General features: G+C 42.8%; 3 protein-coding genes across 3 annotated transcripts in view; 2 read left to right on the top strand and 1 right to left on the bottom strand.

The window, feature by feature from the left end:
• Positions 1–199: 199 nt before the first annotated feature.
• On the bottom strand, positions 200–4,186 carry LOC131884207 (protein FAM161B-like). The gene is made up of 7 exons (XM_059231903.1): positions 2,655–4,186; positions 2,279–2,484; positions 2,039–2,218; positions 1,700–1,973; positions 1,457–1,633; positions 670–1,080; positions 200–597 (listed from the first exon to the last, which is right to left on the bottom strand). The coding sequence occupies exons 1-7, from the start codon at positions 3,210–3,212 to the stop codon at positions 322–324; spliced, it is 2,082 nt and encodes a 693-aa protein (XP_059087886.1). The 5' UTR covers positions 3,213–4,186; the 3' UTR covers positions 200–321.
• A 2,517-nt stretch (positions 4,187–6,703) lies between these two features.
• LOC131884209 (protein disulfide-isomerase-like) lies at positions 6,704–9,138 on the top strand. Its single transcript, XM_059231906.1, has 3 exons — positions 6,704–6,873; positions 6,978–8,178; positions 8,251–9,138. Exons 2-3 carry the CDS (start codon positions 6,984–6,986, stop codon positions 8,535–8,537), a joined length of 1,482 nt encoding a protein of 493 aa, XP_059087889.1. The 5' UTR covers positions 6,704–6,873; positions 6,978–6,983; the 3' UTR covers positions 8,538–9,138.
• Positions 9,139–14,132: 4,994 nt separating this feature from the next.
• The window catches only part of LOC131884208 (histone-lysine N-methyltransferase set-18-like), a 3,074-nt gene continuing 2,759 nt past the window's right edge, over positions 14,133–14,447 (top strand). Inside the window, exon 1 of the mRNA XM_059231904.1 lies at positions 14,133–14,226. Within this exon, the coding sequence (XP_059087887.1) occupies positions 14,196–14,226 (31 nt within the window). The 5' untranslated portion in view covers positions 14,133–14,195. The remainder of the gene's footprint in view (positions 14,227–14,447) is intronic.

Below are 14,447 nucleotides of genomic sequence, written 5' to 3'. Positions count from 1 at the left end.
CAATGCCACTATTTGCTACGTCCCTGCAAATAGTGTGCGCTCCTCGCTACGATCCATTGAGTCGATTTGTAGTTGCAAATCTTTTATGTCGATGCAACCTATGTTTATTTATTATTGAAGGGGCCTAAGGGTCCTTGGAGATTTGGAATAACTTCCGGACCAAACTTTTTTGATCATACTCCGGCAAAAGGCGATCAGCAAAGTATCTACCTAAATGGATAAAGACAACTTTGGTTCAATCTCAATAGACATCATTCGGTATCATCAAAATAACAAACATCAAGATGAAACAAAGTGCAACTTGTTCAAAACTTTTCAAACTTAATAATGGTAATGTGGGTGAACATTAGGCCACTCTGAGGTGACCGACGATGAGTCACACTCAGAGACCACGGACGACGAATCAGCCTGAGAAATCCGTCCTAAACCATGGACAGAGGGAATTTGAAGCCCATCATCGTAGATCTTCTGACTCAATCGGAAACGGCTCTTCCTCCGACGGTGAAGTTTAGGTTTGGACTGAAAATCGTTGTCCACTAACCCCTCCTTCTTCAGTACCTCTTGATATCGCTTTTCCGCATTTTGTTTGGCACTTAACTGCAAAGAGCCGATACCATTGATATTCGGCGATATGTTCGAAATCATTTTTGAGCTTATTAAACTATTTACCTTGGCCTGTCTTTCGAATAATGTGGGCCCCTCATTGACTCTTTGGAACATCTTTTCCAACTCCCATTGATACTCCTCGATTCGATCTCTTTCCATGGCCAAGCGCTCCAGCTTCTTGCGTTCAATCTCGTTACAGTCAACTAGATCTTCCTGGAGTTGGGCCCAAGCCGGGTTGTTCCGTCTCATCTCCCGCTGCCGGAGCTCAAGCTCCAGAGCCTTCTGAGCTTCTCTCCGATCCTGTTTCTCAAATTTGCTAAGCTTCCGAAGGTTATGTCGAGTACGGAGATCATTGGCAGTGGTACTTCGAGTCCGACAGGAGTTCTCGTAGAGCAGGGAGGCTAGGGATTTTGATCTGGTCGGTGGTTTTGGAGGATCAAAATGAGCCATGGCTGACTTTGGCCTTCTTTGCAGCTTGAAAAGAGAGCGTACATTTCATTGCTAACTTATAGGAGACGATATTGACAATCTCGTGAACATTAGTGTTGCCAGGTTGCATCAAAATATTTGCCTCAGCTCGGTTATCAAGGTTTTGTAGTGACGAACTGTTTTGATTGTTAGTGCTGACTTTCATGAGTCACATAACCCTCCAAGAAACAAATCAGTGGACATTTCCATACCCATCTATCTCAAAGTGATCAAACGAGTGCATTGATATTGCCACTCGGACCAAGTTTCATTTGATTTCTTGTACTAACGTATTGTGATGCATAGTACCTTTGGCTTTCTGGCATTTATGGCATTTAATAAGGAAGTTGACGAAATATCATTTTTTTATGAATAGACTCACAAATTCTTGATCTCTGGCATCAAAGGAGAATGGCTCTACGACAGTAGACATCCTAGTTCCTTTCTGGTTTTCCAAATTGGCTTGAAACTTGTGGTACAAAGCATCAAAATCAGGGACTTTTTTGCTTGAAACAGCAAGGTTATTTCTACCCACAGAAGATGCTCTTTGAGATTTATGCTGAAATAGAGAGACAATCGTCGGAGGAGTCAAACATCTTGGAAATCTATATTGATATTAGAATACCTTTTTCAGCTTGGATTTGATCCCTTTGTTCATTTCAATGGACTCCTTCATGCGTGGGGGCCATTTGGACTTCTTATACAACTCCTTTTGGCGTAGTTCTCGTTGCAGTTGGCGGTATCGATCGGCTTCTCTTTGTTTTTCATAAGCGTAATTGGTGAATATGTGGGCAGGAAATTCTTTGGCTTTCAGTGGGTAGCTATGTCCCTTTAGTTCAGGATTTGAACGGGAACGCTGCATTCGGCTCGACATTTTCCCACGAGTTCTCCTGGGAAATCTTTGAATAAAAGGTCAGGTTTTGCCATGTTGTTACGGCAGAATGCGAAATGTAATGAAACCAACCTTTGGGGATGCTCGGCAACCATTTCACGAAAAAGGGGCCGATACACGTGGTCTGGGACAGGCGTGGCTTGAAATTTATATCCACCAATAGGCTGAATCTGAGCCGACTTGTCCCCAAAGTGACCTTGTTCCCTCATTAAATCTAACATCTCATCTCGTTCTTGGCGTTTTTGTTCCTCTCTGTTGATAATAGTTCTAATTTAGCTTTGATTAGTATCAACCAAGTGATTCTTGGAATACCTTAAAGTCATTTGGAACGGTTGAATCATTGTGGTTTTGGAACTATTTCCTAAAGCAGAGGCGCTCCTTGCTCGGCGCTTTTTTCGAACCTTCATCCGATTATAATTTTGGTCAAACTCTTCGTCCTCTGAATCGGTTTCCACTCTATCGAATCGGATGAGACCCTCTGGGGAGACGGGACATGAGTAGTGGGGATCGTCACAAATCTATATAACAAAAAGCCAAAACTGCGATCATATGGTCCTCAATCAAGACATTCATTCAAAAATGAGAATCAAATCGAAGAGGTTGAGTGAGTGTATTAGTGAATTTACGAAACCACTTGTTTCATTTCCGGTCGACTTTGAGAAATTGGTGCGATTTTATTGACATTTACCTCATATTCTTGACACATGTAAGACCAATTTCCGGGGTATTGGTTTGGACAGCAATGACAAATTTCTTGACAGAGCATGTGTTCCTGAATAAGATCGTGGTCCTCATTCTGCAGACGTTCCAAACGTGCCAGATTTTCTTGTTTTAACTTGTGAAGACGTTCTAGAAATTCCAAATTCTCGTCCCCACAAGAGCACTCCCGATAACTTCCAGGTTCGTAATCATTCCCCATGTTATTGCCATCGATATCCGCCGATTCTGATGCCAGGTACGACGATGGTCTGGGAAGGTTGTTGAATTCTTGATGGGGTTGCCATGGCAATTGGATGCTTTCCTCGTTCTCCTCTTCGTCATCTCCTTCGGGATAACTGTCAGTGGTAGACGGATACACCCTGACTTGTGGATCACTGTCAAAATGTAGCCTTTTCTCAGGTGAGACCTGATCCGTCCGCTCATCTGACAATTTGCGCTCATACAAAGGCTTCGGAAGATGTGTTCTTTTATCCAATGGAGTGGATACACAACCATTCGCAAATTGAGGGAAGGACGACGAAGGCATTTTCCCCGTCAAGAATGTGTTGTGGAACTATATCCTGCCGAAGGAAAACATTCGTTCTTTCCCTACTTTTTTGGCCTTCATACCTTTCTTATTTCTCCCCTTCAAGGCTCAAAGCCTACCGGCTGCCCTTTGAATTCCAGAGAAAGAAAGGTGACGAGGAGGCAGAATGTAAGGTATAAATATTATCGAACGGGGTTCTGCACGTCATGTCACGTAGATATCATACTGATATGGCTTGCCTTCATGCAGCCCCCAAACATCTACCAATTTTCATTGGTAATTGAATGAGTGGTTTCATGTATTTTGTTTAAGGCAGATTGATGGCATCACATCAATTGCAAATAATTTTATGAAAATGCTTCCTCAATAGCGTTAGGAAATTCCTCGAAACGCGTCGTTTCCACCATCGCATCTAAACTGGATGCTTCTGTAGTCAGTGTCACGAAGGTCATTTTGGTTTCGGTTGCAGAAACATATGTTGTCGTCGGAGAGGTCGTTGAAGTGGTCGTGGTAGCCTCTGCTATTGTTGTTAATAGAGTGCTTTCAGATGGTGTGATTTCGCTTGTAATTGCATCCTCTTTAGAGGTAAATGCTACCTCTTCTGAAACCTCTCTTGGAGAACTTTCAAATGTAGTTATTTTTAATGCTGAGGTAGATGATTCCTCGCTCACTCTTGTCTCCACTGAGGTTGATTGAGTGGCGACTGATTCCGAAGTGATTGATCTGGCAAAGGCCCCGTTGGAGGTGGAAATATCAGGGACGGTCGTGCTTGATGTAGGATCGGCAATTATGTTAGATGTAGACCAAGGCAGAGTAGTGAACCGATTGAATTTCCTCAATGGTAATGCAGCTACTCCACCCTCGTCTGAGCTAGGTCCTGATAGTAAGATCAAGGCCATCAAAGCCCCAAAGGCTAAGATTAATCCGATGATCCGGAGGAGAAGAAACGGCGAAAACCAAGAAATCACTTCCTCTTCATCAGCGTCCTCCTCTGCAGAATCGGGTTTAGGGAGTCCGTTAGGGTGACTGCATTCAATTGAGTAGATTTTGCCGGTCTCAGTGTCCACAATGGCACCCATGATGTTTTCGTCGTGTGCAGAATCCGGGAAATGCTCGGATATAAACTTAACCGGTAAGAACTTGAGACTATGGCTGGTTTCCAACGGTGTCACCAGATGAGTCTGATCCAAGGGTCCAACTGAGATCTGATCCGGGCCTTGAAACCGTTCAATCTTGTAGTTGTAGGGCTCCGAGACGTCGATTTGCAACCAACTCTCCTTCTCAAGATCCTGATCCTGGACCAATATCTGACTGGGAACCGGGGCCACATAATCCATGGACCGCAATTCACCCTGATTATGCAAAGGAGTTAAACGAGGCTTCTTAGGGGTTTGAGTGGCCATGTCTGTTTTAAAGGGCGTGATCAAGATATCGTCAATGATTGTGTTCTGAGAAGAGTCATCGTCGGCATCGTGGCTCTGACTCCCTGAATAAGGGGCAGAGGAATAAGCTGGTGGAGGTTTAAAATCAGCCGACATTACCGGAGGATCGACTTCCAAGTTCGATAAGTCATCCTTGTCCGGAAGGTTGACGGCCTCGTTCAGCTCCGGAATATCACTCAGGCTCTCAATGTCGTCCTCGCCAAATGGTTTAAGCGAATTGTTGGCGGCGGGAGGTAGTTCAATCTTGGGGACCTCCAATGAGTCCCTGCGATGTGAGGAGGAGGACGAAGAGGACGATGACGAGAAGGACATTGTCCTTGACAAGGCTCCAATGCAACTGGGTCTTGCGTATCAAATCCCTAGATCTGGGCCCTTCTGCCATATCTTCAAGTGCATCTAGAATGAACCATGCCAGCAGGTGTTCCAATTCGATTGCCCTACATATTCTCTCACATGACTATTCCTATAATCTCTAGATACACCAATATAATCGAAATCTCCTTTGAGTCATTAGTCTGGATTCTCAGGACACAGTCTAAAGGACCTCGAATGTGAGCACTGCAATCTAGTAAAAAACCATTCTGATGATGCAACCCCAATTGTCAATGGCAAGGTTGAAAGTCCTCCATCTGAGAAATTCCTTCCCAAGCACGCGGCATTGAACTTGACTCGAAAGTCCCTGACATCCAAACTTTCTTCCATCCTTCTCTCACGTCCAAGTTCAAGGCATCCCCGGGTCTGCCATCGACTGCAAAGGCAGTAGCCATCGCAGGTAGAAAATGGAATCGTCCACTTGAACGTAAGGCAGAGGTGACTTGAAACTTCCAACCATGCCTGAATGGATGGAGTAAAAGTTCTGAGGTCGAAGACAGATGGAAAGTGCCTTGTCGGTTTTGGCACAGTGTCATGGACTCATGATGCAACGAGAGAAAGGACCGTGTGTGTCTAGAGATAACCTCTTCGAAGGCTAAGCATGAGGTAATCTCTTTCAGAAAATGCATAAAATGCTCCTTGTCACCGGACTACTCTGGTGTAGAAATTCTCACGGAGAAAATGGATACAACAATGTTGGACTTGGAAAGTGTGACACCATCATGACAGCGGTAAATGTTTCGATAGTTTTGCAGGGTATTGACACGATAATTCTTTATGTAAAGCAATACATGAGATGTTTCGTGGAAAGAAAAATGAAATGGTTCTATTATTAGTCTTCATCAATGGTCGACGTCGACTTTTCAATAGCAATTAGCTTGAATCTACGTGAATCGATTATCTTTTTTTTGTCAACTTCAGGACATGTATGGTTTGTGTGACCAATTAAAACTAAGCAATTACTATTGCCTTCATAAGTATCTGTCGTTGAGCAGTTACCCCTTTTCCTAATTGGAGTGAGCTTTCCTAAGAACAATTTGGATTTTATAATTGGCTCGAGTTCATAATTCGACAAAGGCATTGTGCACATGTGGCTTCGAGTCTGAAGAATAATGTCAACGATCAGTGTCAACAAAAGAGGATGCTCCAACGTGTTACAGATACCGGGCAGACGTAGAAATGCACATCCTCCCACTGGAATGGCGTTATCAATTCTGCTCCGTGGCCTTTGTGACAAACAGACGAGTGAACGAACGGACACGTCATGCCAACGCGTTCACCATTTGTCGTTCATATTTCCCGCCTCTTGGAATCGTCTCTTTAAAGCTTTCAAAGTACCGTTGACCCGGCCCTCATCACGGCAAGGTGACGAGAAAAACATAGGGATTTCACGTACCCACAACATTGACGCATTCATGCCAGTCCTTTTTTTCACAGCAAAATAAAGAATACACCATGCCCATTCTGATTATTACAGCCAATATTACCATGAGCCCGCATCCTAATTTCAAACGCCCTAATCAACTTGAGGCCAATTCATCACCCTGAATTCCGGTACTTGTCACCATCGGAGCCAGAGCCAATCACAAATGGCCAACACGCCCCAGCCAAACCAATCACAAAACGGCACACCGAGCGGACCCTCGGGCCAGCCACCGGCCACGTCACTCTAGAATGGGCTATCGGCTATCGGCGGGCCCAGCCAGAAAGAGAGACACGAGGGCGAGTTGAAAAAGAAGAAGCGAGTGCTTGAACGGAGGCGAGCTAGTGTCACTCGAGTTAGGCGGCTTTCGCGAACGGACGTCCCTTTTTGCTCGCTTTTCTCTTTTCACCGAACAGACCTTCAGGTAAGACGAGAATCTGGCTGGCTATCTGGATATTGCCAAGGCCGTTGATTTTGATAGCCAATAAGGGGAAATCCCGGGAATCCATCGCCATTTTGTCGCTTTAGTTCAAGATGCACTCGAGTGTGGCGCTCACTGTGAGCTTCTTATTGGTGTGGAGTGGCGTGGTACTGGCCGAGGATATCACCAAGGAAGAGGGCGTGTTGGTCCTGACCGAGAAGAACTTTGACTCGGCCGTGGCTGACAAAGAGTACGTCCTGGTGGAATTTTATGCCCCCTGGTGCGGCCATTGCAAGGCCTTGGCTCCGGAATACGCCAAAGCCGCCGGACTGTTGAGCGAAAAGGACTCCAACATCAAGTTGGGCAAGGTGGACGCCACGGAAGAGCCCAAGTTGGCCGAGAAATTCGAGATCCGAGGCTATCCTACCCTCAAGTTCTTCAAATCCGGCAAGGCCGTGGAATACACCGGAGGACGAACGGCCGATACCATTGTGGCTTGGGTGGAAAAGAAGACCGGACCTCCTGCTGCGGCTTTGAGTGATGCGGCTGCCGCCAAGGCCTTCAAGGACGAGAACAAGGTGTCGATTGTTGGCTTCTTCAAGGATCAAGCCTCTGAGGCGGCCAAGGCTTTCTTGGAAGTGGCTTCCAACATGGACGACTTCAAGTTTGGTATCACATCCGAAGAGGCCGTGTTCGGTGAATACGACATTACCGGGGATGCCGTGGTCTTGTTCAAGGAGTTCGATGAAGGCCGCAACGACCAGACCGAAGACTTCTCCGTGGAGACCATCACGGCCTTTGTGGCCTCCAACAGTTTGCCTTTGGTGGTGGACTTCAACCACGACACGGCCCAAAAGATCTTCAGTGGCGAGATCAAGACCCATTTGTTGATGTTCGTCTCCTACAAGGGCGACGAATACCAAAAGCAAGTCGAGATTGCCCGATCCATCGCCAAGGACTACAAAGGCCAAGCCTTGTTCGTCACCATCGACACTGACGAGGAGGACCACAAGCGCATCCTGGAGTTCTTCGGCATGAAGGAGGATGAGCTGCCGGGTATGCGACTCATCAAGTTGGAAGAAGAGATGGCCAAGTACAAGCCCGAGGATGGCTCTTTGACGGAGGAGAATATCCGTACTTTCGTTAAGGACTTCATGGATGGCAAGCTCAAGCAACACTTGTTGTCCGAAGAGGTGCCCGAGGATTGGGACAAGGAGGCCGTCAAGGTTTTGGTGGGCAAGAACTTTGAGGAAGTGGCCAAGAACAAGGATAAGGACGTGCTCGTTGAATTCTATGCCCCCTGGTGTGGTAAGTTGGATCAATTTTAAGAAGCTCGTATTGGTCGAATATTGAATGCTTCAATGCTTTCATATCTTTCAGGACATTGCAAGCAATTGGTGCCCATCTGGGATCAATTGGGTGAGAAGTTCAAGGATAACGATAACATCGTGATTGCCAAGATGGACTCAACCGCCAACGAGTTGGAAGATATCAAGATCCAGGGCTTCCCCACCATCAAAATGTTCAAGAAGGGAGACAACAAGGTCGTCGATTACAACGGTGAGCGCACGCTCGAAGGCTTCACCAAGTTCTTGGAATCTGATGGCAAGGAAGGAGCCGCTTTTGAAGGCGAGGAGTCCGATGAAGGTGCCCACGACGAGTTGTAAAAAGTACCCAAATCCTCTTCCGTTAACTATATTATTATTATTATTATCACAAGCAATCCTCCCACTCTGCTACTCGTGAAGCGGTCGCATTCACTGGCTGTGATAGACTAGCTTGCAGTCCGTTCCTCCTTCATACTTAACCCACAAACCTTGCCCATAAAACCTCCCCCTTACAACCCTCAAATTTTCCTCATTTATGTAATCACTGATCACTTAAGCTCTTCCATTGTGAATGCATTCATCATGATGCCCTGTGAAGACTAACAATGAACATCAACTGGTGTATGAAGATGAGAGGCCCACTCCTAAGATGATGCTGACGGCATTTCACACTTCTCGCTCATCTGTTCACTCCTTGTCAAGAGTATTTGGCCCTGAGCTACAACTTTGTGTTTTTGTGTAAGCATAATAGGCCACAACTCTGGGGGATTCCTTAGTTTCCCCCCACTACAAATTGAACTTCAATCAACAATCGGGCCTATCTTTGTTTCTACTCAATTGTGAAACCCTAAATGAAAACGAACTGTTATTTTCTTTAGAGAACATTTTTCAAATTCTTTTATAGCTCGTTGCTAATAAACGCTCCTGTGGAGGAAAAATCTATGCCTAATCTAATTTTTGCACGGATCTGAAATTAACTATATGGCAATAGTGCTCATTTCCATTTTTTTTGTTCGACTTGTTTTTTCTTCCCCAGGTTCCAGGCTGTAGTAAGTGTCGTTGGAAGAGGGAATTGTCACCAGAACTGCATCGATTTTTATAAAGCCCATTTTTCAGACCACTACCAACAATAGTGACTGCGTGTCCTCCGACACAGATTACTACTAAAGGACTTGATCCTACCGCGGGATAGGTTACATCCGGCGCCGGGGTTATGACACCTGATGAGAGGATTCTTGCCTTGTTCACACTGCCTCTTAGACAGATGGATGTTTCGAGGAACACTACAGGGTGGATTTTATAAGGTGTTACAGAATTTGCTTTGGCAAAAGTGACTATATGGTTGAACCATTTACTTTCAAAATTGGTGCCCCAATTGCCGACGGTATTGGCTTTGCATTGAAACCATTGCAACATTTTTTGAACAACAGTTTTCGACGTAGGGAAACCAAGGTCAGCAAGTCATTTCTAGGGACAGTACAGAGCGTGCTAGGGGGTGAGGCTGACAGTGGGTGTTTTCTGTGCAGATTTTTGTCAAGAGCCACCAATTTGAATTATCTTTTTTACACTGAAAGGGAGTTTATCGAAGAGCCTAAATCCAGAATCTGGTGCATCTAGAGCAATTTTCATAACGGCAATAGATGCTTTTGTTTGTAACACTATCCCGTTCACCCTGTAGGTGAAGAGTATCAATGACTAAAGCAAGAAGAGCAGGATATTGCAATTGGTGTAGCTATCAAAGAGCTGCTTTGAAAATTAATCAAAAGCGAACTAAAATGCTCAAAAAAAAAATCGGAAAAAATACGCCCAATAAATCTTGATAAATGTCTCACTTTTTATGTGTCGCAAGTTACTGAGAATGTCCTGTTTTCGTTTCTCTAGCAGGTTGAAGATGACTTCAAGCATGACGAAAGATAGCATGAAATCCTGCAAATTTTTCTATTTTCAAAAAAGTATTAGATTGAAAAAGTAAGAAATTTTGTGTTGACTCTGTTTTTGGGCCAAGCGTTAAAATTTGTTTGTCCGTTTTTTCTTAGATTAACAATCGCCAATTTGTTGGATTGAACCAAACGTGAAAGTTTAAAATTGAAGATGCCAACTTGAAAAGGTATACCAGCTCATAAAAAAGATTACGAAGAAGCAGGGTAATCATTGCTACTCTTGGACGTGCATTTGCATCGAAGATAACATTCCTACTGCTTACTTGGGTTTCGAGGCGTTCGAACAACGCCACATCTCGACCCAAGACTAGGCTGGGCATTTATTTCCTCTTTGGACTCTTGTTCACTCATCCGAAGGTGTCCAAAAATACTAACCTGCATTGAAACTAATATCTTGCTTAGAATATTGATCAGTGATCATGTTTGATATACATACGTACTAAATAAGTCATTTAAACGGGTGTTAAATATTTCTAAGGAAACTTATGACTGACAATTTCTTAACCTATTCTTTCTCTAACCCCAGCCCCAAAATGGGCAACAGGCGCCAATGCCTTTGTGGATGAGTGTTAGGTTTAATAACTTGAATAGCTTAATATCATATGCTATTTTGATTCAACATTTCATGCATAGTGTCAGTAGGAAAATGCGCTAACAGGTGAGTGTCGATTGGATGCTCATTCTGAGTAATGTCCAAGCCTTAACTCCGAGGTAACAGATTTTAATAAAAAGGTCTAAGATCTTCCAATTGAACGGAATTCGACTGAGGAGATATAAACAGTACAGCAGCGTAAATGTAACAAGATTTGAAACCATGAACACATTCAATGTTGTCAAAAGTAAGCACACTTTTCAGCCCTGATCTTCCTTGTTCAGATTACAAAAATTTGTGCTTGACTCTTAAAAACATTGCAGGTGACATTTATTGGTTTTGAATCTTCCATATGCATATTTTGCCAAAAAACATCCGATTTCATTCCGGTCAAGGCCATTTTACTCTCCGCAACCAAATAGTAGGTAGATTTGAACTACGGCCTCTAGCAGACTCCTGGAGTTTTGACCACTTTTCACACAATATGTCACGAGTTTGAACAAAACATTACAAGTGAAGTTAGCCAAAAACTTGGCATTGCCATATTCAGGAGAGCAGTAAGGGCTAATTTGCATTGATGTCAAGTAATACAAAAATGAAAAAGAAGGCTTTTACAATCTTACTTCTGGTACCTGGGTTTGAACTAGCTAAGAACAAGTGTTTGGGCCTCTTTCATGCTGTTTCTCAGGCCCATTAGTTACACTTGCCCCATGAAATTTCTTGTTTTACAGTTGATTAAGAATAATGATAACATGCACATTTTTCCCAAAAACATCATCTATTTCCTCACCATTTACCATTTTATCTATACTTTGTACTTCCATGTAAAAAATATTTTTGTCAAAAATCACGAAACTTTTTCCCCAAGAAAATGCTTTCTTGGGTCGGAGGGGTGAACTTCGCCTGGCCAGCAAAGTTAGTCATCATATCATTCAACTTATTTCCCATAGGCAGGGACATGTCCGGTATCAGAATAGACCTCCTTCTTTGGGTGTGGTTTAGCGTCTAAAAGTTTCCTTGGGAAAGGTTGGGGAGGAGAATTGAAGTTGGGACCACTCTCATTAAAGGAAAATGTGCTAACTACTTCACCAAGAATCCTCCCATATTCTCTTGATGTGGCTAAAATTTCATATCAAACATTAGATATTGCTAATAAACTTACAATATTTGCAGATACATTGAATGAATTGCAGAAATGAATGTGCAGAAATAATGGGATTTGCAATCTTTTTGCAAAATTTGCGAGATACAAATGTCAGTCGGTACCAATCATCACTGGTGACATTACTACTGAGCTTCTGAATTGGTGCTATGAAGATGATGAAAAGGAGAGGACCCAATATGGATCCTTGTAGAACAGCACAAAGTGGAATTGATTTATCCATCACAATCTGTTGTGACTACATCTTTAACATTTTATTGTATTATGCCCAAGTAAAGGCAATTATCTTTTACTGATGCTTAGAAGTTGTCACCGGGATCCAGTTAGTCTTAAATGGAGATTGCTATGAAGCATTCAATTTGCCTGCAATACAAATTTTCAAACCAAACTGCTGACTTTGACACCTGTTAGTGAGCTGATTCAAACTTGACTATTCACCATGAGGTCATTCTTATCGTGGCAAACCTTTATCGTTAGATGTTTGGGGCGTGGTCCATTTGAGATTGACTATTTTAAAACGCACAATCTTCATTTAAATCTAAGAAGACTTCTGTTGATTTTACAGCAAATGAAATATTGTTTTGATCTCACGAACTCTCATAAATTATACGTTAATGGCACAATGGCATTTGATCAAATTTCTTCAACACCTCTTTCGGCTATGGAAATCTAAGTTGTTATATTATTATTAACTTTTAGGGGGAGTTGGTATTTCACGGGCTTCTCTAACCGCTGCAGGGAATTAATCCCCATTACTATTAAACTGATAGGTTTAATTTCGTCGATTTTTCCCTTTTCACTTCCATATGGGACTTGATCTACCAAACAATTTGAGCTGGCAGACCGAGCTAGTCCTTGAATGTAGGGTTGATCTGGAATGCTATCTAAAAATTTGTCCAATTCTGACTTGAAAGATGGTACCATATCAACAACTTATACGTATTCCCTACGAATATTAGAGGGAAGCAAATAAAACAATGAAGAAGCCCGACAAAGAAGAGATGTGGACTTCATTGTTCGAACTAACCTGGATTCTCGAGGGCTTGAAGGTGCTCTCAAAACGCACCTTAAGCCTCTACGGTCACTAGAATTGACCCAAAATCCTGGGTTGGGACAAAGCTCGTGGATACTTTTGAAAACGTACAGTATCAGATACCTTTCATAACTTGTCTAAACACTACAGTCCCACGTTCACGGTGTAACGACAACAAACAAAATCAGGGTGTAAAATCTGATTTCTCACATTTCTTTTTCATTTCTCAAGCGTATTCATCCCAACATTTTGTTTTGCATTTTGTTAATTGTCAGAGAAAAACGTGTTTTGTCAGCAGGTTTTGAATTGTTACCCAAAAAAAATAACTTGTTACCGATACCTTTACTTTTACGCAAAAAGTATATCCTAAAACTGCAAAAAAAACCGTTTAATATGATCGTTTAACATTTAGTAAATATGAAGTAAAGCAAATGTCAATTATACCTGAGTACAAGGGTCGAAGGCTACGCAGGTTCAAATATTAAGGGTTCTTTGGTTTCACTCTTTTTTACTTTTACTGAACATTTTGACAAGCATTTTTATCTTATTTTTCATGGTTCGAAAAGGCTATCATAGGGCAAATATTCCATTGGTTTGACAAGAAGAAAATCAGGTTACATTTTGAGGCTAACTTGCGGATCTCCGTCATGCCACTAGTAGCGTCATACGATACAGAAAATCTAAATTGAAAACATGGGCTTCAGTTACCCCGTTACAAGTATTGATGTTACTTGTAACGCGTTACTTTTATAGTAGCGCTACCGGTAACGCGTTACTTTTCTGCAAAAGTAGCGCTACCGGTAACGCGTTACTTTTCTGCAAAAGTAGCGGTATCGGTAACGGAACGCTTTTTTTAGCTCTACCCGTTAACGTTACTTTCTTCCTATTTAAATGAGGAAAACAAAAAAATGCTTTTGTAAGCTGTCTCAAAAGCAATGACTTATTTGCTAGTAGTGATGGGTTTCCAACCGGAAAATTAGCTATTTTGTTTGAAGATAATTCAATTCAATTCAAACGAAAAAAGAAGACCCAAGAACAAGAACGAGTTTTACAACAGACCTGGTCCCGAGATCAAGAAAGGCCTGTCACGCTGTTGGACAGCTTTGAGTTTGTTTGAGTATCCTATTTCGTTCGTGATAGGAGCCCTAACTGAGGTCCTTGAAGCTAAAAATCTGACATTCCGATTCAAAGCACATCACTATTTGCCATTCATAGGATGAAATGATCAATCCCGGGAGGCTCTGGCTAGGGTTATCAATTTAACTTTTCAATGGCGTTACTCAAGCCCTGCTTGTCATTAAGTAAGTGAAATCACACTTCTATAATTAAGAATTTGAACCAGGTATGGCTGGTATCCCTAAAACTTAATACTATTCCGGAGGGGTTTTCACAAATTGCCATAAGGCTGGCTCTTGCCTGATTGATGGCAAAGTGCTGCATTACACATAGATAATCCAATGCTTTGGTTCATGGGTGGGGGTTCTTGGGGTCAATTATGAGCGGTCCTGCTACCTTTATGCAT

This window comes from Tigriopus californicus, chromosome 7, assembly GCF_007210705.1.
Source record: "Tigriopus californicus strain San Diego chromosome 7, Tcal_SD_v2.1, whole genome shotgun sequence".
Lineage (NCBI taxonomy): Eukaryota > Metazoa > Arthropoda > Copepoda > Harpacticoida > Harpacticidae > Tigriopus > Tigriopus californicus.
This window is presented reverse-complemented; position numbering and strand designations above follow the sequence as displayed.